At 34.7% G+C, this 27,967-nt stretch overlaps 1 protein-coding gene across 5 annotated transcripts in view; it reads left to right on the top strand.

Moving 5' to 3' along the window:
• KIF3A (kinesin family member 3A) overlaps positions 1-27,699 on the top strand; it is a 94,460-nt gene extending 66,761 nt beyond the window's left edge. For 3 of the 5 annotated variants that reach the window (XM_070793190.1, XM_070793188.1, XM_070793191.1), the window contains 14 exons: positions 3,607-3,746; positions 4,143-4,340; positions 5,069-5,243; positions 11,325-11,423; positions 13,063-13,134; positions 15,206-15,214; positions 18,178-18,334; positions 18,579-18,759; positions 18,965-19,075; positions 19,430-19,555; positions 20,987-21,040; positions 21,558-21,626; positions 22,204-22,328; positions 24,694-27,699. In XM_070793190.1, coding sequence (XP_070649291.1) covers positions 3,607-3,746; positions 4,143-4,340; positions 5,069-5,243; positions 11,325-11,423; positions 13,063-13,134; positions 15,206-15,214; positions 18,178-18,334; positions 18,579-18,759; positions 18,965-19,075; positions 19,430-19,555; positions 20,987-21,040; positions 21,558-21,626; positions 22,204-22,328; positions 24,694-24,742 — 1,565 coding nt within the window. In that variant the 3' untranslated portion in view covers positions 24,743-27,699. The remainder of the gene's footprint in view (positions 1-3,606; positions 3,747-4,142; positions 4,341-5,068; positions 5,244-11,324; positions 11,424-13,062; positions 13,135-15,205; positions 15,215-18,177; positions 18,335-18,578; positions 18,760-18,964; positions 19,076-19,429; positions 19,556-20,986; positions 21,041-21,557; positions 21,627-22,203; positions 22,329-24,693) is intronic. The other 2 variants (XM_070793189.1, XM_019964556.2) reach the window with 2 other exon arrangements.
• Positions 27,700-27,967: the final 268 nt, after the last annotated feature.

A 27,967-nucleotide genomic window follows, 5' to 3' on the forward strand; every position in this document is an offset into this window, starting at 1 on the left:
CTCATACAAATCAATGCTAGAAACTCAAACAACCCAATCAAAAAGTGGGCAAAACACCTAAACAGCCATTTCTCCAAAGAAGACATACAGAAGGCTAACAAACACATGAAAAGATGCTCAACATCGCTCATTATTAGAGAAATGCAGATCAAAACCACAATGAGATATCACCTCTCACCAGTCAGAATGGTCATCATCAAAAAATCTACAAACAATAAATGCTGGAGAGGGTGTGCAGAAAAGGGATCGCTCTTGCACTGTTGGTGGGAATGTAAATTGATACAGCCTCTATGGAAGATGGCATGGAGATTCCTTAAAAACCTGGGAATAAAACCACCATATGACCCAGCAATCCCACTCCTAGGCATATACCCTGAGGAAACCAGGGTTGAAAAAGACACATGTATCCCATTGTTCACTGCAGCACTATTTACAATAGCTAGAACATGGAAGCAAGCTAGATGCCCATTGACAGATGAATGGATAAAGAAGTTGTGGTATATATACCCAATGGAATATTACTCAGCCATAAAAAGGAACACGTTTGAGTTAGTTCTGATGAGGTGGATGAACCTAGAACCTATTATACAGAGTGAAGTGAGTCAGAAAGAGATAAAAATCGTATTCTAATGCACATATATGGAATCTAGAAAAATGGTACTGAGGAATTTATTTATAGGGCAGAGCTGGGAATACCAGACCACCTGATCTGCCTCTTGAGAAATCTGTATGCAGGTCAGGAAGCAACAGTTAGAACTGGACATGGAACAACAGACTGGTTCCAAATAGGAAAAGGAGTATGTCAAGGCTGTATATTGTCACCCTGCTTATTTAACTTATATGCAGAGTACATCATGAGAAATGCTGGGCTGGAAGAAGCACAAGCTGGAATCAAGATTGCCAGGAGAAATATCAATAACCTCAGATATGCAGATGACACCACCCTTATGGCAGAAAGCGAAGAGGAACTAAAAAGCCTCTTGATGAAAGTGAAAAAGGAGAGTGAAAAAGTTGGCTTAAAACTCAACATTCAAAAAAATGAAAATCATGGCATCCGGTCCCATCACTTGATGGCAAATAAATGGGGAAACAATGAAAACAGTGGCAGACTTTATTTCTTGGGCTCCAGAATCACTGCAGATGGTGACTGCAGCCATGAAATTAAAAGATGCTTACTCATTGGAAGAAAAGTTATGATCAGCCTAGACAAAGCAAGGCGTTACCTGGCCGAGAAAGGTCCGTTTAGTCAAAGCTGTGTTTTTTCCAGTAGTTATGTATGGATGTGGGAGTTGGACCATAAAAAAAGCTGAGCACTGAAGAATTGATGCTTTTGAACTGTGGTGTTGGAGAAGACTCTTGAGAGTCCCTTGGACTGCAAGGAGATCCAACCAGTCCATCCTTAAGGAGATTAGTCCTGGGTATTCATTGGAAGGACTGATGATGAAGCTGAAACTCCAATACTTTGGCTACCTGATGTGAAGAACTGACTCATTGGAAAAGACCCTGATGCTCGGAAAGATTGAAGGCAGGAAGAGAAGGGGACGACAAAGGATGAGGTGGTTGGATGGCATCACCAGCTTGATGGACATGAGTTTGAGCAAGCTCTGGGAGTTGGTGACGGACAGGGAAACCTGGCGTGCTGCATTCCATAGGGTCACAAAGAGTCGAACATGACTGAGTGACTGAACTGAATTGACGCTGTGGAAGTATGTATAGTGTGTTTCTTCTGATTAGATGAGTTGAAGTGATGTCAGATTGATTTGTTTTATTTATATCTTGTGGAAAAATTCATAAATTTGATTTTTAAAAATTCATGATTTGAAAGAAAATGGGAAAAGATTATGTACGAGGAGTCACAAATCATTGCATTTCCCTCACTGATTTCCATTTACCTTCTTTCATTGAGCTTTACTTTTCTTTATCTATGCAGTTTACATTCTAGTTCTCTGACTTCTAATATAGCTATTTGCTGATAAACAGTACCCTTTCAGTGTTTAAATTCTAAAATCACAGCTGGCCTGTACATGAATATATAGTAGGAAAATAATTTTGGTGTTGGGTGAAATTAACATATTGCTTTTAAAATACTTTGGAATTTAAGGAAAAAACCCATACATGCCCATTGTGAAAAACAAAGCATTTATTTATTTATTTATTTTACTTTACAATATTGTATTTGTTTTGCCATACATTGACATGAATCCACCATGGGTGTACATGTGTTCCCCATCCTGAACCCCCTTCCCACCTCCCTCCCCATCCCATCTCTCTGGGTCATCCCAGTGCACCAGCCCTGAGCATCCTGTATCATGCATCGAACCTGGAGTGGCGATTCGATTCACATATGATAATTTACATGTTTCAATGCCATTCTCCCGTATCATCCTGCCCTCGCCCTCTCCCACAGAGTCCAAAAGACTGTTCGATACATCTGTGTCTCTTTTGCTGTCTTGCATACAGGGTTATTGTTACCATCTTTCTAAATTCTATATATGTGTATAAGTATACTGTATTGGTGTTTTTCTTTCTGGCTTACTTCACTCTGTATAATAGGCTCCAGATTCATCCACCTCACTACAACTGATTCAAATGTATTCTTTTTAATGGCTGAGTAATACCCCATTGGAGAAGGCAATGGCACCCCACTCCAGTGTTCTTGCCTGGAGAATCCCAGGGACGGGGGAGCCTGGTGGGCTGCCGTCTATGGGGTCGCACAGAGTCGGACATGGGCTGAAGTGACTTAGCAATACCCCATTGTGTATATTTACCACAGCTTTCTTATCCATTTGTCTGCTGATGGACATCTAGGTTGCTTCCGTGTCCTGGCTATCATAAACAGTGCTGCGATGAACATTGGGGTTCGCCTGTCTCTTTCAATTCTGGTTTCCTCAGTGTATATGCCCAGCAGTGGGATTGCTGGGTCATATGGAAAGCATCTTTTTGTTTGCACAATATATTCATGTAAAACATTTATACACACTCAGATTCTTAGCATACTTTGAATGGATGCTTTTGTTTTGCAGAAATGGGATTATACTCTATACTCCTAACTTTTTTCTCTCTAGTTCATATGTTTTGGGTATCTTTTCATGTCATTAAGATCTACCTTATTTTTTTAAGAGACTGCTTCATAATGCATAGTATGACTATTCTATTAACATAATTGATTAACTGCTTCCCTATTGATTGTTTTTGATGTCTTGCTGTTGCAAACGGTTTTACTCTGACGATTTTTGTTACCATCTAATGTATATATGAAAGTATTCCTGTGATTGTTTCCCAGAATATAATACCTTTTAGAGACAGCTGAAACAGAAGTTTATTTTTTGAACTATTTAACATATATTTTAAAGTCAGTTAATTTTTTGAGTCAATAATACTTGAAATTAAGTATTTTGTCCTAAAAGTACCTCTTTAATGTGAAAAAATTAGTTTTTTGTTACCAACATAAATGTCAGAAATTTCATAGCTAAATACACCTAAGCTTTTGTGTCTTAACCATGTTCTCTGGCTTTTGGCTGTGATGAAATTTAGTATTTTGGATATTATTTTTAGAGGCACTCCCTGTTGTTAATAGTTTTAAAGACTTTCCTTCTTTTATTCAAGGTTCTGTTGGTGCAACTAATATGAATGAACATAGTTCCCGTTCCCATGCCATCTTTACAATCACGATAGAATGCAGTGAGAAAGGTGTTGATGGTAACATGCATGTCAGGATGGGGAAGCTTCATCTTGTAGATCTTGCTGTAAGTAAGGGGATGCTAGTTAAGAATAACTCTTGTAGTTTCTTTTTATTTTATAAATGAGTAATAACTCAAGTGAAAAGGAGTGATTTTATATATATATATAAAAGTTTTATATGTGTGTTTAACTTACTATTAATTATGGACTGTTTCTAACCTATATAAACAAAAAATAGTATAATTTTCCATGTACTCATCACCTAATTTTAATAGTTATCAGTTCATGTCCAGTTCTATTTCTTCTCTACCCTCAGCCACTTCTTCCCTTCCAGTATTATTTTGAAGTGAATTCCAGATATCATATTAGAGTTTTTACTGTTAAAATACTTTTTTTAACTTTGGGAAGAATATTCTGTCTTTTTTTGTTTTAGCTTTACTTCTGTCTCTGTTTATTGCTAGGGTTCAGAAAGACAAGCAAAAACTGGAGCTACTGGACAGCGCCTAAAAGAAGCTACAAAAATCAATCTTTCGCTTTCCACCCTTGGTAATGTTATTTCTGCCTTGGTTGATGGAAAAAGCACTCATGTGCCTTATCGTAACTCTAAATTGACTCGTCTTCTTCAGGATTCCTTAGGAGGAAATTCAAAAACCATGATGGTAAGACTTAATTGGTTGTTTAGTTACCATCAGGAAAATTTTAAGATTCTGATTTATGCCAGCAATTGATATTCATAACATTTTAAAAACTATCGATTATTTCACTTTTTAAAATTTGTGGTTATTTTGACTCATTGGAAAAGACTCTGATGCTGGGAGGGATTGGGGGCAGGAGGAGAAGGGGACGACAGAGGATGAGATGGCTGGATGGCATCACTGACTCGATGGACGTGAGTCTGAGTGAACTCCGGGAGTTGGTGATGGACAGGGAGGCCTGAAGTGCTGCGATTCATGGGGTCGCGAAGAGTCGGACACGACTGAGCGACTGAACTGAACTCAACTTTCTAGCACACCATGTGTGCTAGCCTATAATTGGATTGTTTGGAAACCCATGGGGTGATGCCCTCTTTTTCACAGCCAGAGTGGAAATATGTTCCAGAATTCTTTGATATATTCATAATGGTAGTAGTTTTAAGTGTGTTGGAACTTCCCTGATAGTCCAGTGAGTGATTAAGCTTCCACTGTAGGGGATGCTGCAGTTTCCATCCCAGGTCAGGGAACTAAGGTCATGCATGCCATGCAGCGTGGCCAAAATATAAATAAATTTAAAAAATTAAAATATAATAATAAAAATAATATTATAAATATTATTTATTTATAAAAATAAATTAAAGTTTTAAAACTGTATCACATGTACAGCAAAATGTTTTGTGTTCCTAATTCAACAGTGTGCAAATATTGGGCCAGCAGATTACAATTATGATGAAACCATCAGTACATTGCGGTATGCTAATCGTGCTAAGAATATTAAAAATAAAGCTAGAATTAATGAAGATCCAAAGGATGCTTTGCTTCGTCAGTTTCAGAAGGAAATAGAAGAACTGAAAAAAAAGCTTGAAGAAGGTAACGTTTTCCTGAAAATATTAATCTTAATGTTGGTTAAAAATGTGTTTTTAAGCAATAAGTGTTCTAATAAAACCACCCATTAAAAATTCTCTGAACCTCTGATATTGATGTTTAAGGGAATATTTTTGCACAGTAACTTGCTACTTACATTATTAAGCATTTTCACATCAAGCTCAAGTAAAATTATGTAATGTTTGTGTAGTGATTTAAAAATTCATTTGATTTACAACCTCTATCTCAGTCCTCATGATCTTTCATAAAGATTTTATATGATCACTTATTAAACAAGGAATTTTTGATTCTCTCTCTGAGTGAGTTCTACCATACATGTATTAGTTATGACCAGAGTTCTTTGTAATAGATCCCAGGCACTATTACTTGAAGTCAATAAAGCAATTACAGAGTTATGGGTAAACACAGTTTGTTGTTTGTTGTTGCTGTTCAGTTGCCAAGTTGCATTCCACTCCTTGCAACCCCATGAACTGCAGCACACCAGGCTTCTCTGTCCACTATCTCCTGGAGTTTCCTCAAATTCATGGCCACTGAGTCAGTGATGCTATCTAACCATCTCATCCTCTGCTGCCCCCTTCAGTCTTTCCCAGCATCAGGGTCTTTTCCAATGAGTTGGCTCTTTACATCAGGTGGCCAAATTATTGGAGCTTGAGCGTCAGACCTTCCAATGAGTATTAAGGGTTTGTTTCCTTTAAGATTGACCGGTTTGATCTCCTTGCAGTCCACGGTCCTCTCAAGAGTCTTCTCCAGCACCACAATTCAAAAGCATCAGTTCTTCGGCACTCAGCCTTCTTTATGGTCCAACTGTCACATCCATACAGGACTACTGGAAAAACCATAGCTTTGACTATGTGGGACTTGGTTGGCAAAGTGATACCTCTGCTTTTGTATCTCTGCTTTTTCATATGCTGCCTAGATTTGTCATAGCTTTCCTTCCAAGGAGCAAGTGTCTTTTAATTTCATGGCTATAGTCACCATCTACAGTGATTTTGGAATCCAAGAAAATAAAATTTGTCACTGTTTCCACTTTTCCCTTCTATTTGTCTTAAAGTGATGGGACCAGATGCCATGATCTTAGTTCTTTTAATGTTGAGTTTTAAGCCAGCTTTTTCACTCTCCTCTTTCACCATCATCAACAGGCTCTTTAGTTCGTCTTCACTTTCTGCCATTAGAGTGGTATCATCTGCATATCTGAGGTTGTTGATACTTCTCCCAGCAATCTTGATTCGAGCTTGTGATTCATCTAGCCCAGCATTTCTCATGATATACTCTGCATAGAAGTTAAATAAACAGAGTGACAATATACAGCCTTGTTGTACTTCCTTCCCAGTTTTGAACCAGTCATTTGTTCTGGTTCTGTTTTTTCTTGACCTGCATCCAAGTTTCTCAGGAGGCAGGTAAGGTGGTCTGGTATTCCCATCTCTTTAAGAATTTTCCACAGTTGTGATCCACACAAACAAAGGCTCTAACATAATTGGTGCATTGACTGCTCATGGAAACCTAGTTTACTATAAGTGAAAATTGGTTGCATGGCCTTGAAAATATGCTTTCATATTTGAACATGAGATTCTATTTTGGAAATCCTTTTCTAACAAGATATAATGTTAGATGTTTAGAAAATTTGAAGACCTTGTCATGAGGGTGAGAAATTTACCAACCATTGTTAGGTGGTCAGTAACTCCCTGAATCGTAATGCTATGAACTAGCTGGCACAGGGCTCCTTTGCATACCTGGTGAATAAAGGGCTTTGAAATTGCCTTTCTCCAGTCTGTGGGGAAACTGGTTAAATCAGATGTAAAATTCAGATCCAGACATCATAAACATTTGAAGAAGGTGCTGATTCAGTAAATTTGAGTAAGATTTTTGAGGAAGAGCTATAATTTAGCTGCCTCTTAGATAATGAAATTTGGTATTTTAACTGTGACCACTAGGTGGTATTTATAGTCAGTATGTTTCAAAGATGTAAAATTTCTTAGATTTGTTAGTATTGAGTTCATACCTTTATATTTCTGACTCAGTTTTTACATTTTAAAAATTGTGGTAAAATATATAATACATAACATAAAATTTACCATTTTAACTATTTTTATGTTAAGTTCTGTGGCATTAAGTACATTGGCATTGTTCTTCAGCTGTCACCACCATCCATCTCCAGGACTTTTTAATAATCCCAAAATGAACCTCTCTCTGTACCCATTAAATGCTAAATCCCTATCCCTCTCTCTCCCTCAATCCCTGGTAATCATTATTCTACTTTCTGTCTCTATGAATTTGACTGTTCTAAGTACCCCATATAAGTAGAATCATACAATATGTCTCCTGTTGTGTCTGGCTTATTTTACAAAGCATAAGGTCCTCAGTAGTCATCCATATTGTGGCATGAGTCAGAATTTTCTTCCATGTTTCTTTTTATCCTTTCATCTGTTAATGTATACTTACGTTGCTTCTACCTTCTGACTATTGGGAATAATGCTGTTATGAATGTGGATGTACAAATATCTGTTCGAGTCCTTGCTTTCAGTTCTTTTGGATATATATCCAGAGGTGAAGTTGCTAGATATATGGTAATGCTAACTTTATTTTTAATTAACTTCATTTTATTTACACTCTTAGGACATTTCTTATAATCCAGTTAATAGAGTTGATCATAGGAGTAATCTAAAAATAGGCAAAACTATTAAAAGAATAACTTTTTAACTTTTATTTCAAAATAATTTTAGGTTTATAGAAAACTCACAGTATAGCAAGGAGAGTTCCTATGTACCTGTTACCCAGCTTCTCCTGATGTTAACATCTTACATTATCATACCAGGAAATTTATAGTGATAGAAACTTTTTAACTAATCCATAGATTCTTACTAGAATTTTGACAGTTTTCTCTTCACTGCCCTTTTTTTTGTAGTTCAGGATCCAGTTATAGATCATGCATTGCATTTACTGATAGTTGTCATGTCTGTTTAATATCCTTCAGTCTCTAATTCCTCAGTCTTTGTAATCATGACATTTTGAAGAGTATTGGTCATATATTTGTAGAATGTTCCTCAATTTGAATTTATCTGTAGTTTTCTCATAATTATTCTGCAAATGTTCACCACTGAAAGATTCCTTGGAGAAGGGAAAGGCTACGCACTCCAGTATTCTGGCCTGGAGAATTCCATGGACTGTATAGTCCATGGGGTTGCAAAGAGTGAGACACAACTGAGTGACTTTCACTTTCACTTCTCATAATTATTCTGCACATTTTCTCCACTGTAAATTTATTTTATTATTTCCTTTGTAATTTATATCTTGTGGAGATATACTTTGACACTATACAAAACTTCTGTTTCTCATCGTACTTTTCTTCCCGTGATTTTAGCATCCAACAGTAGTTCTGTGGATTTGCTCAGTGATAACGTTTTCTTCCCATTTTTCTTTCTAATGTTTAGTGTTCTGAATTTTAGTGTAAGGAAGATCAGTCTCCTCTCCCCTATTATTTTTTAATGTCAGTATGGACTCATGGATATTTATTTTAGTCTGTGGGTTTATAATACAATAATATTATTTATTTTATTGTTCAGATTTTCCAGCTTTGGCCATTTAGTTTCAGGGTAGTTCCTGTATCCTTTCAGCATGCTCTCACCAGTTTGTTTGCTTATCACTTCCTCATTATCTGGCACCACAGATGTTTGGGGCTCATTTTTATATTTTTTTACCTTGTTCTTAAAATCATCTGTTTCTCCCTGGTTCCTTTCATTGGAGAATGGTATTTAGAAACCAAGATTTAGGCATTAGGTGTACTCATTGCTACCAGGGTGTCATTGTTTGTGGACCTGAAGAAATATATGTTTAATGAATTTCTTCTCCCAAGACTCTGAATTCTTTCTACTTTTTGTTTTTTAGGTTCAACTATTCTGAAGGAGATCAGCCCTGGGATTTCTTTGGAAGGAATGATGCTAAAGCTGAAACTCCAGTACTTTGGCCACCTCATGTGAAGAGTTGACTCATTGGAAAAGACTCTGATGCTGGGAGGGATTGGGGGCAGGAGGAGAAGGGGACAACAGAGGATGAGATGGCTGGATGGCATCCCTGACTCGATGGACGTGAGTCTGAGTGAACGCCGGGAGTTGGTGATGGACAGGGAGGCCTGACGTGCTGCAATTCATGGGGTCGCAAAGAGTCAGACACGACTCAGCGACTGATCTGATCTGATCTGATTATGATTAGTATATATTTTACTCCCTCCCACCCAGTTATCTTTATTTTCCTAGACATTTCATATGTGGACAGTGGTAATTTTAAATAACTACTTTGAAGGTGCCATAGCACTGATCTGCATTAATATTAGCTTTGTAATTTCCTTTTTAAAAATTTTTTTTAGATTAACATACTTGTTGTACAAATAAGCCCTTCTTCTATTACTTGATGCGATATAGTCCTAAAAGTGGGATCGTGTGTTAGATGACCGTTGTATGGCTCTTAAACTATAAAAAGGTTGGATAAATTATTTAAAATCTTTGAGATTTTCCTGGTGGTCCAGTGGATAAGACTCCATGCTCTCAATTCAAGGGACCCAAGTTCGATATCTGATCAGGGAACTAAGATCCCACGTACCGCAACTAAGCCTGTGCGCCATAACTACAGAGTCCACGTGCTCTAGAGCCTGCCAGCTGCAACTGGAGAAGCCTGCACATGGTAATGAAGACCCAGTGCAGCCAAAAAATAAAGCAGCAAAAGAAATGAGCCAATGAGATGTGGCATTTATAAAAATAAATAAATGAAATCTTAAACAGAAAACTGAGGAAAAAATGCATTCCAAAAGTGATCATATTTTTCAAACATTGAAATAATACCTCTAACATGTAACATTTAAAACTGTAAACTAATCACTTTAAAGTTTAAATAGGTCAAAGTCTTAAATTCTCTTTCCAGTTCAGTCCAGTCACTCAGTCGTGTCCGACTCTTTGCGACCCCATGAATTGCAGCACGTCAGGCCTCCCTGTCCATCACCAACTCCCGGAGTTCACTCAGACTCACGTCCATCAAGTCAGGGATGCCATCCAGCCATCTCATCCTCTGTCGTCCCCTTTTCCTCCTGCCCCCAATCCTTCCAACCATCAGAGTCTTTTTAAAGTTTGAATAGGTCAAAGTTAGGGTTAGGCTTGGGGTTGGGGTTAGGGTTGGGGTTAGGGTTAGGGTTAACTCACTTTTTCCAATGAGTCAGCTCTTCACATGAGGTGGCCAAAGTACTGGAGTTTCAGCTTTAGCATCATTCCTTCCAAAGAACACCCAGGGCTGATCTCCTTTAGAATGGACTGGCTGGATCTCTTTGCAGTCCAGGGGACTCTCAAGAGTCTTCTCCAACATCACAGTTCAAAAGCATCAATTCTTTGGTGCTCAGCTTTCTTCACAGTCCAACTCTCACAGCCATACATGACCACGGGAAAAACCATAGTCTTGACTAGACGGACCTTTGTAGGCAATGTAATGTCTCTGCTTTTCAATATGCTATCTAGGTTGGTCGTAACTTTTCTTCAAGGAGTAAGCGTTTTTTAATTTCATGGCTGCAGTCACCATCTGCAGTGATTTTGGAGCCCAAAAAAATAAAGTCTGCCACTATTTCCACTGTTTACCCATCTATTTGCCATGAAGTGATGGGACCGGATGCCATGATCTTCGTTTTCTGAATGTTGAGCTTTAAGCCAACTTTTTCAGTCTCCTCTTTCACTTTCATCAAGAGGCTTTTTAGTTTCTCTTCACTTTCTGCCATAAGGGTGGTGTCATCTGCATATCTGAGGTTATTGATATTTCTCCCGGCAATCTTGATTCCAGCTTGTGCTTCTTCCAGGCCAGCGTTTCTCATGGTGTACTCTGCATATAAGTTCTCTTTAGGAACTTTAAAAATAAAACCTCTGTGTATATCATATCTGTTTCTGAGGCTAACATATCTGATATACTCTCTAGGAATATTAAAATAAGGTTTGTTTCGGGCACAAAAACTTAATGAAGAAAGTTGATACAGGCGTTTCCTGAATAGGCAGTGACCTGGTACAGAATAAATATCATTGTATTAAATTTCTGTTCAAGGGGAAGAAATATCAGGCTCTGATATCAGCGGTTCAGAGGAAGAGGATGATGAAGAGGGTGAGGTTGGAGAAGATGGAGAGAAAAGGAAAAAAAGGAGGAGTAAGTTCATTTCAGTGTTCTAGAAATTAAATGAAATTGCTGCCTAATGACGGTTTAACATTCCTAAGGCTGTTGAGTACATGCTTTTTATTTTGCTATTTTTTATTGTGGTAGCAGTTTGAACAGAGGATTTGCTATATACCTCGTTAACTTTGCATTATTTTTTCTTCCTATACTGATCTGTTATTTCTAGATCAATCAGCATACAGTATGTTCTAGTTTTTTATACTACTTAGAATTATAAAAATCTGTGATAGTGGATATTCCATTTTTAAATTTCATGTGGGATTTTAATGTGGGGACTTTTATCTGTGTTAGGGATCTGAATATTTTAGAAAGTTAAGATAATGTGAATTTTTTTCAAATATGATTAAGCTTTAAAAGTCATTGAGTTTTTAATAAATTTGTAGAAGGATTCTATTATATAATAGCATGCAAAATGTATTTTCTTTATAAAATGTACTGATCTGTTAACAGAGTGTTCGTTTCCAAGTATCAATTAAAACTGTATATTGTGATAAAGATATAGATGACAGTGCAAAAGAAAGACAAACATTATAATGGGCTACATTTCAGATCTTTCTATCTGAGTATTTATTTCAGAACTCTCTTCCATTAATGTGGATCATTGTTTTCGAGCTGGTGCATATTTTGCTTGTCTTAGTAAGATGTTCTTGCTGAAAATAACTCATCACTGTTTGATCAGGTGTCCCAAATTTAAAAGCCATAGAGAGTCCTTCAAAAGGCAGGAAAAATATAATTTAGAGCAAGAGTTGCCAAGTAGTCTGCTGACCAAAATCAGCCCACCACCTGTTTTTGTAAATGTAGTTTATTAAGCAGCCATGTTCATTTGTTTACATACAGTCTACAGCTGTCTTCACATATGTCTGTATGGCCTGTGAAGCCTAAAGCACTTATCTTGTGTCCCTTTACAGCAAGTGATTACTGACCCTTGATTTAGAAAAACGGTTTTGTGTCCATACATATTTTTTCAGAGTAAGCTATTCAAAGCTGAAACAGATAATAGATTTGTTTAAAAATGAAAATTTGAATTTAGAAAAATGCCATGGCTTACTTACTATATTAAAATATTTAATAGTAACATCTTCCTTCAAGGCTTAGAAATTTTCAAAAATTCAGTAAGCCTTCTAAATTCTGTGAAACTTTAAACATGTATATCTGATAGTTTGATGTTTTGGAGATGAAAGAGTGAAATTGGAGACATACCCAAACTGTTTGTATTAAAGGGTAATTTATCATTCCTATAACTTTAACTGTGCATGACTTTTAAGCTCAGTTCTGTTAGTTTATCAACGTAAATGGTTTAAATAGACTTATTTGTCACCAAGTGACTTATTTTTTATTCTTGTCATTCCAAACCTCTGAATTACTATACTTTAAGTGAATAGTGAGGTTTGCCTACAGTGGATACTTAAAGGAATACAGTTTCTAATTCCCCTGTATGGCTTTGTAATTAGAGAATACTACATAGACTGCCAAGACTGATTTTAAGGGAAAGTAAGTTTTGGTTCTTTAATACAAAACTTGATTGTCCTTTAAAATTCTTTCTCTGTGTATGTGTTCATTTTCTTGTTCCTCTTTCTTTGGTTCCCGTTGGGCTCATTTCTTTGTCTTCCAGGCAGTAGCAGCAGCAGTAGTTCAGACTCCACATGTTCTGTCATAGAGAAACCTCTGGATAAGTTCTTGCCTAGTGAGTGGTAGCTCTTAAATTCTCTAACAGAGCTTTGGCTTTTCCATAACTCATGGGCTTCATTTGAGAAATGCTGCACCGCTCCCTGTCATGACTTAAAGAATACATGTTGGACTTCTCAGTAAAACAAAGCATGTGGTGATATTTCCTCCCCTCTTCATTGCTTCCAGTTAACCATAATTGTTAAAACATATGCTTAAGCTTATGTTTGAGACAATGGAAGAGAGATTCATGCTTTTGCAGTTGAGATAATGTAAAGAGAGCTAGTAAGCTGTATAGGAGAATAACTCTTAAGGTTCCTTTTCATGTTTCGTCATACTCCTAGTCAGTGTAAGGGACCTATCTATAATAACAAAATTCTGAATTTCATAAGGTACACATTATGTTTGGAAGTACAGTGGTGCCAATTATAACATATCTTGTAGTTTAAAAGATTTTATGCTTTGGCGTCCTATTCTTAGGGGTAACTTAAGACCAAAAGCTCCCAAATAAAGAAAAATGTAAAGTTTGAAGCAAGTAAAGATAAATTGAATGGTATTTTATATCAAATTACCATTTATCTCTATTTCTAAATGACCTGATTGATTTTAAGAAACTTTCTATGTTATGATTAGAGAATTCAGATCCACAAAAAATTGTGCAGGATCTGTCTTATTTCAAATCTAAAGCTTTTTCTTAAACCATAATTTTGACAAGTATTATTAATTTTATTTATATTTTAGTTTCAGAAGAAAAGAGAATTGATGCTTTCTTGTACTAGCTTGCAGCTTACTGCTTTTTAAAGCATTATCTATATATTCTTACCTTTCCAAAACTAATAACAAAAACATTTGGTTGTTGTTCTCATGCTTTTAGCTTTCTAGAGGAAGAATTCTCAGAATATTAGGAATTATTTTCTCTATTGTCCTTATATTTTTTCAAGACAGTTAATTTCATAAGCTAACTCAAAAGACATAACATTGCTTTAGAAACCATATAGAAGTCTCATTTTGTATTATAAATTGCTAAATGTAAGAAAATATCTGAGTGGGAGGTATTATAATTTAATTTTCTGTTTTAAAATTTTACTTTAATTCTTAAAAGGTATTTACATGAAAATTTGTTATGAAATGAATTGTAGTTCAAGCAGTTTTAGTTACTCTTTGTGTACCTAGTGTATAATGTTCAGTTCTTTTGTTGCACTGTGGTATGTTGATGACGTGGAAAGATGGTTGCCCCAGCATGTGGTTGCTGTGTGTAACTTGTATGTACCTTCCTTTTTAAAAATATGAATGGCCCTTTTTTTTTTTTAGGTGTTGTTTGCTTGAATCATCAATTGATCATTTACTTCTATAGAATCATTATAATTACCCTTAACAATCTACTAATAGATTGAATGCAAGTTTGTTACTGTACAGGTGTACTTCACTTTATGCAATAAGCATTTCTTGAAAATGCTTATAAATCAAGTTGGGAAATCAGTTGTATTGGGAGAATTGCTGTCCTTAAAAATTCTTTATTAAGTGCTTCTGTTAGTTACATGATCACTGCAAATTTCTCCAGTTTATTTGTTTAGTTGGTTGAAGGTTTTGCGTTCGATTTTCTTAAAGGGGGGCACACCTGTAATGTATCCTTATTAGAGGTCATTGAATTGGGAAATTTTGAAAATGGACAGTGTGACTTCTGCTACTTTTAACTTACTAATTTTTAAAATTGGCTTTATTTCCTGTTTTGCTCTTTATATTACTTGCCAGGTCTTAGCAGGTTCCCAATTCCATGTCCTCTATTTGTTGCTCAACTGTTATATTTGCAAGTTTGGGAGTCAAGGTTGATTAGAAATATGACTAAATTAATCTTACTGTCCTTGCTTAAATTATCATCTCTGATTATGTTGCATATACTTTTCTTTTTGCATAAAACTGATCTATTTCAGTTTGTATAATGATTGTACTCCTATACTTATACTATAAATAAATGCTATAATACATTTTTCTTTGTTTTACAAAAGAAATAATGTTTTTTTCTTTTTTTCCTCTTCATCTCTGTGCATATGCTTCCTGTCTCCGATTTGCTTACTACTTCTTGTTGAAAGATCAAGCAGGTTGGTGTGATTGATTTGCACTCCACATGGTACAATTATTTAAACTATAGAGAACTTTTATTTAACCACATTACAATTTTTTAATTCATTTTTTTACAAGGTAAGTATGTGTCTTGTATTTTAAAGTATATTTCAGCTTTAGCATTTTTTAAATTCCTTTTTTATTCAATTCTTTTTTAAAAAGCTTATTTCAGTTTTTATTAACAAAGGTATTAGGAACATTTTAGTTTCCAAATTATCTTCTTAAGGAAACAATTCTGAACTACTAGCTTGACAGTGACACATTGTATATTCTAGACCTAATTAACAAAATAAGCAATAAAAATAAATATATCACCAGAACCACATGGCATAATCATTTCTCTCAATTCTTAAAGACCTAGTAAGCCAAATTTTAGAAATATAAATGATTTCATATACAAGCATTTTCCTCCTTTTTTTAAACCAAGGACTCAAATGCCTGGTTATGGATGGCCATGGATACTCATGTAATGAAAATGAAGTTAATTCAATAACACTTCCTAAAATTCTTCCCTTTAATTTTGCCTTGCCGAAGTTCACCTCAGTTTTGGTTAGAGGATGTGGTAGATGGGAATTAAAATATTTATCACTCCTCTTTGGCTCAGTTAAATATTCTGTGGCATTAACATTCTTTTTAGATTTTTTTTACCTGAAACTTTGTGTTAAATTTTTACAATTTTAGAAGGTTTTTTTTTTTTTTTTAAATTGGTTGGTTGGTTGGTTTGATTCATTAATATATTTTTAAAATCTTAAAAAAAAATCCAAAAGTGACTTTTCATAATATCATGTTTTTAAGTGCCTTGTTAAAGTTGCTACATATGCACATTTAGCTTACAGTAAATGCAATTCATCAGACTAATTCTGGCTAAAATAATATATTACTTAAATATCAGACTTTTGAAACTGAAACTATGTATATATGGTCATTTTTATGAAAATGCTGTGAGGACACAGTAAGATTTTTGCTGCTAAAACATCAGTTTGAAAATATTACCTGAATAATTTTGAATAAGTGAAGCAGTTCAGGCATAGTAGTAATTCATCAATAGGCATGTACTTTTGTATCTCTACACATACATATATTTTCTTATTTAGCTGCTTTTTAATGCATTTGGAAACTATGTATTTTTAACTAACAACACAGTTGCAACCCTAGAAGCCTAAAAAATGAATGTACGTGTGTTGAGGGGACCATTTCCTCTATACACATACAGTTTTCACACATACAATTTTTAACATATTTTTCATTTTTTCTTTACCATAATTTTAGAGTCTAAAGGAAATCATAATTATTTTAGCGCATACACTTACTTTATACTTGAACTTACACTTCCCCCCCTCAAATTTCTAAGAAATAGTTACTACTGATGGGAAATCCTTTCTAGGAATTCATTGGGAATAAGAGTTAAATTACTTTTTAATATTACTTTCTAGCAGTATAGTTCAGAGTGTTCAATACAGGTGATTGTGCTAAAAAAGCCAATAGAGTCAGGTCTGTAACCTGACTTTGGGATGCAATGAATCACACCACACCAAAGCATGAATTTGGATCAGTGCTTTTGTTTACTCTTTTATTTAACTTATTCATCTTGTGGCTTTAGTTTGCTCTGGACTTACATTTCTGAAGAAGTGAAGGGTAATGTATTTTAAACCTTTGGGGGTTTTATATGATTTTAACCCAAAGAATTAAAGCTTGTGAATGATTCATCATTTTGTGGTTCCTGAAAGAGTTTATTCAGATATATATATATCTCCATCATCTTTATCTTTCAGTTCTCTTTCCTTGTCAGCATGTGGGGTTAGTTTTTGGGTGGAGACATTAACAGTTTATAAATTCTTCTACACTCTTCTGTGGTCCTTTGGGAAGGAAGTTAAGAATGACAGAAAGCTTTCAGGAGAGCCTCAGACCAGTTCTACGAAAAATTTGATTGTTTTTTCTGAAGGAAAGTACATTTCAAAGAAATTGTATTACCAGAAATGAATTATCTTTAATTCGGTTTCATAACGAGTTTAATAAGCTGGTTTTTCTTTTTTTCTTTTTCATTTTAATTTCATGATTTTGAAATTCATTAAATCTTTAGTGAACATTTACTATACATATATATATATAAAAAACATTGTGTTAGGCATTATAATCAAAATAGTCATTTGGAAATTATATTTCTAGCTGTATTATTTGATAATATTTCTACTTATATTTCACACTTGAAATGTTTAATCTGATTTAGGGAGATTTAGGATCCTGAATTTGACATAATAAGTTACTTTAGTTGTTCATTTAAGATTTGATGATATGTCATAACAGCTCAGCAACTAAAAAATGACTGGTTAATTACTATGTAACTGTTACATAATCAGTATAGCATTACTTCCTTTAAAAGTATGCTATGAAATAAAATACTTTCAAGTAATTTTATCAAGTAAAATTTTTAAAAACCTCTGGAGATATATTCAGTCTTAAAAACGACTTGATATAAATTCTGTCTGATTTGTGTGTGACTTTTACTTATTTGTTCATTTTAATAAATTTTGTGGGAATGTGTTTTGAGAAGTGACTTGATTTTGTACCTGGTTATCAGAAAAAAGTACCTAAATAATGATACTGCTTTTTTGGTGAAATATGTCATTTGGGGATACAGAGATCTTTGCTTTTTTATTTATTTGGTTTTCCTGTTAATCTCTCTCTTTTCCTACTCGTCTCATTTTCTCTTTTACGTACTTTTGTTCTTAGTTATCATTGCACAGTTGGATAACAGTTTGCATTTAGCAGTTAAAAAATCTTTTAGGAACATAATAAGTAGAAATAAAAAATACTGTTCAGTTGATTTCCTTAAAATGTTGAGATTTGATTTTGTATTCTTGAGGAGTGTATCTTTGAAGGTAATGTGTATGTCTGAAATACTGACTCTGAAGTGATTGTTGCAATTAAATGACTCAAACAGGTAAAAAGAAAGTTTCCCCAGATAAGATGGTTGAAATGCAAGCAAAAATTGATGAAGAGAGAAAAGCACTTGAAACAAAGCTTGACATGGAAGAAGAAGAAAGAAACAAGGCTAGAGCTGAGTTAGAGAAACGGGAAAAAGATCTTCTTAAGGCCCAGTGAGTATTACTGAATTGAGATGAATTTGTGATTTAAATTTCTGGGTTTTTTCTTACAGTATGCATAAGCAAGAAAATTGAATTGTAATTAAAAGCAATACTACTACCCAGTTGTGTAATTTGAGAGAGATGTAATTACATTCCTATTATGAAATTATATATCTAAATTTTTGTTACATTTGGGTAAATTTAGTAGAATAGTACATAATTGATGGATATTGTGTATTCTCATTTTAATTAACAGACAGGAGCATCAGTCTTTGCTAGAGAAATTATCTGCACTGGAGAAGAAGGTAATTGTTGGTGGTGTTGATTTGTTGGCAAAAGCTGAGGAACAAGAGAAACTTCTTGAAGAATCCAACATGGAACTGGAAGAAAGGAGAAGAAGAGCAGAGCAACTTCGTAGAGAACTTGAGGAAAAAGAGGTGATGTGAATTTTTATTGTTGGTTGATGTTTCATCTGAGGTATTTACTTTTATAGTGAAAAGCTGAGCGTCTATAGTCTTAATAAAATTTTAAAGCATATCTATGGATTGCTTTGAAAGATAATACTTGCTAAACATTTATATCATTTGTTAATTAAGCTTTAATGAAGAAAATTATTCTGAAGTTCACCACTTTTTGTCATAGCAAGAACGCTTGGATATTGAAGAAAAGTATACCAGTTTGCAAGAAGAAGCACAAGGAAAGACCAAGAAATTAAAGAAAGTTTGGACTATGCTGATGGCTGCAAAGTCAGAGGTTGATCTCTTAGAAATTACCTGTTGTTGTTGTTTGAATTTTTTAGCTTTGATTAAGTATGATTAAGAATCCTAAAGGAGTCATAAAGTGTGCTTACAATTTTACAGAAATAAAATTTTCACCTTTATGTGCAATTTTAAATTTCATCTGTTAAGCTAGTAAAAATAGTTTATTTCAGCCTTAACTACTAATGTGGTGGAGTGGACAGTGATAGTGTTAGAATATTCTGTCCATTATTTTTGTGAAAGAACTGGGTAAGCTTTTACAAAGTTTCCTTGACTACTGCCCTGTCAGATGAAATTGTTTTGTATTTAAAATCTTACTTGTCCTTAGTATTTTCATTGATTCTGGTAGATGGCTGATCTCCAACAAGAACATCAGAGGGAAATTGAAGGCCTCTTGGAGAACATTCGACAACTTAGCCGGGAACTGAGACTTCAGATGCTTATTATTGATAACTTTATACCTCAGGATTATCAAGTAAGTGGGAAGTTCTCTGACTTAAATATTAGGTCATTTGGCTGGGGTTAAGGACTAAAGAAATGCAATTTCTAATTTAATTAGCAGTAAATATTTACATTTCAGTTGTTGCTGATAAAATTTTCTTTAATTCCATCACATTTCACTCCAGCTGTTAACTTTTCTTAATATATATATTATTCTCCGTTTGAGTAACTAAGTATCTGAACAAGAATTCCTCATTCCTTAGGAGGAAGGCCAGATTCATGTAATTCATGTAAAGGCATAGGTCCTATTTGTTTTTTCAACATTCTTTATCCTATGAATAAAATAAACAGAACTCCTGTGCTAATTTTTTTTCCCTGTTTATGGATGCTAATTCTGTGCGTTTGAGGTGAAGTGGTAAAATAGACATATGAAATTTACCATCTTAACTTTTTAAGAGTACATTTCATTAAGTACTTCACAATATTGTACAATGATCACTACCATCCATCTCCAGATAGATGCTAACTCTGAATACTACTATAATTTTAAAATCAGAGCCTCTATTATTCTTTTCACCAAATACTCTTTCCAGTACATTTTAGTAGACTTTAACATTGATTTTTAAATTTTATTTTAAATCTATGTACAGTTTTAAGAATTGTCTAAATATAAGCTTTAATTTTTTTTCTTTCTTTTCCTTTTCTTTCTTTTAAATCTGTGTACAGTTTTAAGAAATTTGTCAATTTAAGCTTAATATTATTTTCTTTTTCTCTTTAATTTTCTTTTCTTTCTTTCTTTCAGAATTAATATTTGGTTCACAGTACACTGTCCTTGATGGTCCTTGGATGGCCTCCTTTTATTTACTTATTTTGTAGTTAACTTGTCACCCAGAACAAAATCTAGGACCATTATAGTGACCTATTTTTAACCAAATGGTTTCTCTCTCCCCTCTTCCGTCCCTTTACCTCTTCACACTCAAGGTATCCACCATCCTGAATCCTAAATTCTTTATTTCCTTGCTTTATATTTTTATATAGTTTAATTGCATCTACTTATATTCCTTGAAGGTATATATTTTTAAATTTATAAAAGGGGCATCGCATGTGCTTGCTCAGTTGTTCAGTCATGTCCAGCTCCTTGCAAACCCATGGACTGTAGCCTGGCAGTTTCCTCTTTTCATGGGATTTTCCAGGCAAGAATATTGGAGTGGGCTGCCATTTCCTTCTCTAAGGGATCTTCCCAACTCAGGGATTGAACCCTCATTCTCCTGTGTCTCCTGCATTGGCAGGCAGATTCTTTACCACAGAGCCATCTGAGAAGCCCAAAAAGGGCATCATGCAATACATAATGTTTTGAAACTTAACTTTTTTCACTTAATATATTAAGATTTTAGTTCCATGTTTAAGTCAGTATTTTAAATGTTACTAAATATTAAAAGTAGATCATCTTTGACTCTTTTAAAAGGAAATGATTGAAAACTATGTCCATTGGAATGAAGACATAGGAGAATGGCAGCTAGTGAGTACTAACCTTCATCCTTTTATGAAACAGTTAATGGAATACTTCCTATAGACGGGAGTTGTGCTGGCCACAGTGGGGAGGTTGGTCCAGAGGATGAATCAGATGATCATCCACTAGGGTGGATAAGATGATTAAAGGTTACAACACAGAATATTCAGGAGAGATGGTGGTATTGGTTGGTGTGTAGGACCAAATGACCTCTGGGTCTACCTTTCTGTCCCAGCATTCAAGTCATGTTTTGTTCTTTTTTAAAAAAAACATTATTTATTTACTTTTTGACTGTGTTGGGTCTTAGTTGCCCCATGGCGTGTGGGGTCTTAGTTTCCTGACCAGGGGTTGAATCCACATCCCCTGCGTTGGCAGGTAGATTCTTAACCACTGGACCACCAGGGAAATCCCTCAAATAATGTTTTATGAGTGTACCATCAGAATATCTCATAGTAATTTACCTCATTCATAGTATTAATTGCTAATTAAGATAATTCTCCTCCCCCTCTTTTTTTCCTTTTTTGAGAAATGTGTTGCCTACACAGGAAATAACATGAGAAAGCAGACTCCAGTTCCAGATAAAAAGGAGAAAGATGTAAGAGTGCTTTTTTTTTTTTTTAAAAAAGAAAACAAATTACAGTTGATTCTTTATAGGAATGTGGTCACTAAATTGTGTTATCATGATATCTGTTGATCAGCTTTGCTGAAAAATAGGCTTATATTTTGAGAGTAGAGGCTCTAGAATCGGGTGATTATTAGGACAGTTCTGCTTACCTGCAGTCATGGGGGCAGCTTATCATTTCTGTATCACAAGAGGGGCATGGAGTCCTCTTCAGAAACTCTTTCACCACCTCTCTGGGTCTTGGGAATTTGTTTAGAGACTAGAATGTGTCTGTCCCTCTCAAAGCTGGTCCTAATCTTAGGTTAACAAGAGAAAGCAGCAGCTTTAGGGAAAAACCAACGGTTTTTATTTACTACTGAGGAATTTATAGTGGGTCAGGGCTTCTTCACCAATGATTGGTGAATACATTTGAGATATATGGCATTAGAAAAATATATCTGTAGATATTTATTTGGTTTTGTCTCTGGCTTTTTTCTAGGAGTTTATTCAGCATTTTAAATCTTCCCTCAAATCTGTGTGTTAGAATGTCTTATTCCTTTCCTTTATATAGCCCTTTGAAGTGGACCTTTCTCATGTGTATCTCGCCTATACTGAGGAAAGCCTTCGGCAGTCCTTGATGAAATTAGAGAGGCCACGGACTTCAAAGGGAAAAGCAAGGCCAAAGACTGGGAGAAGGTAAGAACTGTCTTTGGGTTCCACGAGCCAAGGCAATGAGATTTTCAAATTAGGTACATTGATGCTAAAGCTGAAACTCCAATACTTTGGCCACCTTATGCGAAGAGTTGACTCATTGGAAAAGACTCTGATGCTGGGAGGGACTCGGGGCAGGAGGAGAAAGGGACAACAGAGGATGAGATAGCTGGATGGCATCACCGACTCGATGGACGTGAGTCTGAGTGAACTCCGGGAGTTGGTGATGGACAGGGAGGCCTGGCGTGCTGCGATTCATGGGGTCGCAAAGAGTCAGACACAACAGCAACTGAAGTGAACTGAACTGAAGGGAAATTTAATTAACATGATAGTGAAAGTCACTCAGTCATGTCCAAGTCTTTGCTACCCCATGGACTGTACAGGGGGTATAGTACTCTCCAGGCCAGAGTACTGGAGTGGGTGATCTTCCCAACCCAGGGATCGAACCCAGGTCTCCCTCACTGCAGGTGGATTCTTTACCAGCTGAGTCACAAGGGAAGCCCAATTAACATGATAACTATTTAACTAAATAATTCAAGTCCTTATGTAGTTCGGATTTGAGTGAATAAAGACCTGGCTAAAGAAATAAGGTCTAACTTCTTTAGCCCTCCTGACTAGTAGAATTTATTTCTAATTTACTTTCTTCTTTACAAATGTGTAATAAGGCAAATTCCTCGATCTTTGTATTAATTTTTCTAGTGAGATGCAAATTAATTTGCCTGGTTAGACTCTCAAGGTATTGTATTCAACTGATTCATTTTTCTGTCATGAACATTGTCTCAGGAACCTTGATTTCCTCAGTTACCAGTTAAAGAAAACTTCTCTGACTACCATTCCCTCTCCTTTGTGGTCTAGTTTTGACTGTTGAGTAGTTTAAATGTATTGTAATGTAGCCCAGGGAAACCAGGATATGAAATTGCTGGGCTGGAGCTTGTTTATTCTCTTCCTTCCTTACATCAAATACTGTTCAGCTTAATCAAACTGACTGTAAGACTTTGAGTGTAAAATGATAGGAAATAATAAGCTTTTATTTTTCCCTACTTTGAGTACATAGCCTTCACCCTACATGTAACTCAAAAGTCTTAAGTTTTAATGTTTTTGTGTTACATAATCTTATAGGTATAACCCAACTTTTATAAATTTTGGAAGGAGAAATCAGCATATTAAAAGTATACAAATTTTTACGTTCTCCAGCATTTAGATGTCAGACATGAAAAGCTTTTCATATGCCAAAGGAAGCTATGCATGTATTATTAATAAATGAAGCAAATTGGTTCAAAGAAATACAAATTCCTCTAATCATTAAGTTTTTCACTTTTAATGGAGGTGTTTTCCTCCTAACTTTACAGTTATTAAAAAAAAAGTAACAGGCAAGTGTGATGATAAATGGTAAGACAGTTGGCCTCAATGTAGGAGAAAAATAGGCATTGGTATGCTGGGATAAAATGGAACAGGGTGTGGTCTGAGTAGCTGCTACCCTGTTTCTAGTGAATTTGGGGGAACAGGGCCCATTGTTTCTGGATCTTCCTATGTCAAAGGAGAAACCAGAAATAAGAATTATTTATATGAAGTCTCTGTTTTTAGTCACTTTTAAGAAACTATGTGGACTTAAAACAGCCAAGCAAATAATAAGATATTTGGATATAGATTTCAGAATGCTCATTTTAAAATAATGTACTTTTTTGTTAGTCTAAAAAAAAAATGTGAGTGAACATTAGATGAGCCAAACCCAGCACCTCTGTGTACCAGAATTAGCCTGCTGTATTGTGAAAACAGTACATGGCCATAAATACAGACAAATATGCACATTAAATGGTTTTTTGATATTAGGTTACATTACTTGATAATGTTCGATGTGATGTTCCTCATTAGAAACACACAGTTCAGTGTACTAAACAAAACTGCAATAAACATGATACATTAATGGAGCATTTCCATCAGTTCCTACACAGTCATCTATGAGGTGTTGCTTCAGGTGATTTGTGGCTCTGATTTTCACTGAATAAGCTGGAACCTTTAGCACACTCCAGAAAAGATAATCAAGGAGTTCAAATCTGGCAGGCATGCAGACCACTTGGCCTATCCACATTGTCTAGTCTGATTTATCATTCACTCATTCCCTCATCACTGTGGGTGGTGGAGTGCAGTGCCATGCTCTTGGGCTCACTCTAAGTGACTTGCCCTAGCCTGAAAAGGCAGGCATTAATTGATCTCTTAACATAGCATGTCAAACCTTGACTGGTTTCTAGATTCTCTGGCTGCTTGATATTATCTATTACATAATGTAAAGTGTTTGTACTTTTGTCTTTTAGGGAAGCATTCATGTTTTCTTTTTCTCTTCTCCAAACAGAAAGCGTTCTGCAAAGCCTGAAACTGTAATTGACTCTTTACTTCAGTAAACGTTACAGACTTAAAGTCAAAATAAAAATTAGTGATATTCTCATGCCTGGATAAAATATTTAATTAAAACATTGAAGACTTTTGTGTAATTTCCTGTAATGCAACTTGTAAATCATGGAGTAAGACTGGAACTAATAATTTGCTTAATATCTTTTAGTCCATATATATTAAGTTAATATAACATTAAAATTGTACCACTGGTAATTGTTCAAATTGTCATAATTACTTTTTCAACTTACACTGTGCAGGGAAGTTGAAGGAGCAGTTCATACTATAGAGAGTTGCAGTTTAAATGTATACATAAGTCTACTAGTGATTTACTCAACTACTATCTATTTAGATAACTGGACAGATATTCAAAATAGAAAAAAAGAATAAGTCCTGTTTTGCACATAGAAAGTTGCAGGTCTAGTTGTCCTGTGGTTTCCTGTTACATATGAATATATGGGCTGCATGTCTAAGAAATAATGGAATCCTAACACCCACCTGGCCTTCTAAAATATATTCTAATTTTTATACTCACATTCATTGCATTTAGTGTATGAGATGGGTGATCTTATTGACCTATAGAACACTTTTACGATTTGATAGTCTAGAAGTATACATGTTTAAGACACAAAAGCTGAAAATATGTTTCATCTGGACCTCTCTTGACCTTTTCTGCCACTTTAACTTCAGGTCAAAAATTTTGTTTGATTTCATGTTTCTTGAAACATTGAATTTGTACCTAAATATAAAGGAGTCACCCAGTTACAGAAAATTAAGAAGCTAAATATTGGTCACTAATATTTGCCTCTGTAGGTATTATTTTTTAAATTCACTTTGAAGCTTGATTAATGGATACTTTCCTGTGTCTGACTTCTAAATTTTGATGGCAATTGCTCTGTCTCTCCCAATTGAGAAAGATCTCCGTTTTCTGGAAAATACAACCAAAGCAGGAAAAATACCTTTTAATTCTTTGCCTTTAAAACACTTTGTTTTGTCTTTCTTCTTATTTTATAAAGAAAATAGTCTTGCCTGAATTTCTTCCATTGACAATTCCAATTAGACCATACCTCTAAAATAAAAATTATTTTTATTTTATAGTAAAAAAGAAAAGTTGTCATAGATAGAATTATTGTTTTTTTGTTGGCTGCTTGTAAAATTTTTATTTTTTTAAGTTATGCTACTCTAAAACCACTATATATATATATATATATATATTTATCTTTTATGAGTTTTAAAATTATGTAATCACCCCTGAAATACATTGGCTACACATTTTAAGACTGCATAAATTAGTAAGTTTGGTTAAATATTGTTTTACAATTACAAAGCTATGTATAGAATGGGAGTGAAGGTAGCATACTTGTGAATTGTGTAAAAATGTGTCCATAAACTTAAAGTACATTTCAAAGGTGATGTACTAAATATCTTATGTATGGTGAATTTTTTCTAGGTAAGAATTGGATTTAACTAACAGCATTCTCTTTGTGATGTGCAAGATAGTTAGACATTTATAACCTTGTGGGGCATTGTTTAGATACTGTGAAGACTTGAGGTGAACTTATGTCTTGTAAAAGCTTTGTGTAACCAGAATATCTTGGGAGTTATAGATGCACATTTAAGTCTATTAGTAATTAGAGAAATCTTAATTTTACCAGTAGAAAAAAAAATGACTATGTCTTTTTTTTTTTTTAAAGTCCACAGGTCTAGCCTTTAACCATCCATTTAATAGAAAAGGGATAACTTTTGCATTAAGCTTTAAAACATTAAGGAAAATTTAAGTCAGCATCTTAGATATTTTTCTTTTCCATGTCACTGCAGTAACAAAAAGAAAGCTATAAAAAGTCAAAACATTGATAAATTTTAAAAATAGGCTGCTTTAGCATTACATTAGAACTGATATCAAGATTAGATATTGGAGCCAGGCCTGAGTCCCCATGTGAAAGCATGGGAACCTAGCGTTAAAGCTGTTCACTTAGCTCCAATCATAGCAGTCCTGTGGTTCCTTCACATTTACTTTGTGTCATTGTCCACAAATGAAATATTTGTAACTTCAGTGTTAGTTTCATGAAAAGATAGATAAATTTGCTCATTATTTGAAATAAGAAACATTTAAAATGAGTGTCACATATAAGTAGGTTATTGAATGTGAATGGCGATTTTTTCTCTTTAATTTAAAAAAGTAATATTTATTAAGAGGAGCCTTGGTAGAATGTTGTTTGTGGTATGTTCTTTAGTAAACCTTGCAAATATATGTAGTAATAACTGAGATATTAAAATATGATAGTATTCCCCATTTCTGTTTAGATTCTTGTGAGGTGTAGGGTAATTAAGGTGGGAGGTTTACCTCCATGTGTTCGTCCCACAAGTAGAATCAGTTTCACATGCTGTGTCATCTATTTTTTGAGAAAAAAGGACCTTTTTTTGCTGCACGAAATTTAAGGTTACTTTGGGGGAGAGGGTGGTGCTACTTCAACTAACATTTTTTTTTAATTATGATTGTAGCTTTAGTTTGTTGTGTTTCTTTTTCATCTTTTAATAACATTTTTCCCTTAACTGTTATCATAAGCAAAGTCCCTCCCTTTCCTGCAGGGCTGTAAATTAAAGGATGGGTAGAGTTTACATTTAAGTACGTCAGTGTCTGCCCAGTTTATTAATGTATGCATCTGTGTTCCTTTTTAGTTACTCTTTGATATAAATGCTAGACTAAAACATAGATCTTCCTAGTGCCTTTGAACTTCTACTGTAGTCTAATTGAAATCATCAGTAACTTCAATAGCATTACTACAATACTGTATACTGGCCAGAATTACAAATTGTATGATGAGTTTGTTGCATTAATTTCAAAAGCCACACTTTCACTGTATTTTATGTATAAATTGTATTTGTTCAAGTTGTATATATTAATATTGTATGTATACATACAGCACGCTTAAGTAAGAAATAAAAATCTTTAGCCTAATGCCTGTAATTGTGGTCTGCTGCTTTACTCAACTGTTTTTGTGTTTGCATCCACCTTGATCTTAATAATTAATAAGCAGGTTCTTGGTGCTTGACATCTCAATTTCATGAGGTTAAGAGAAGCCTGTGTAGTTTTGCACCAGAAACTCTTAATGTTGTGGGCCTTTAAACAGAAGTCATCCTGATACAGAAACCTGGGAGAGATGTTTTTAAAAATGCTTCTCATTGATAAAAATTTATTTTCACCAAAAAAAATTTAATCTAAGTTTTATTATCCT

This window comes from Bos indicus, chromosome 7, assembly GCF_029378745.1.
Source record: "Bos indicus isolate NIAB-ARS_2022 breed Sahiwal x Tharparkar chromosome 7, NIAB-ARS_B.indTharparkar_mat_pri_1.0, whole genome shotgun sequence".
NCBI classification, from domain to species: domain Eukaryota; kingdom Metazoa; phylum Chordata; class Mammalia; order Artiodactyla; family Bovidae; genus Bos; species Bos indicus.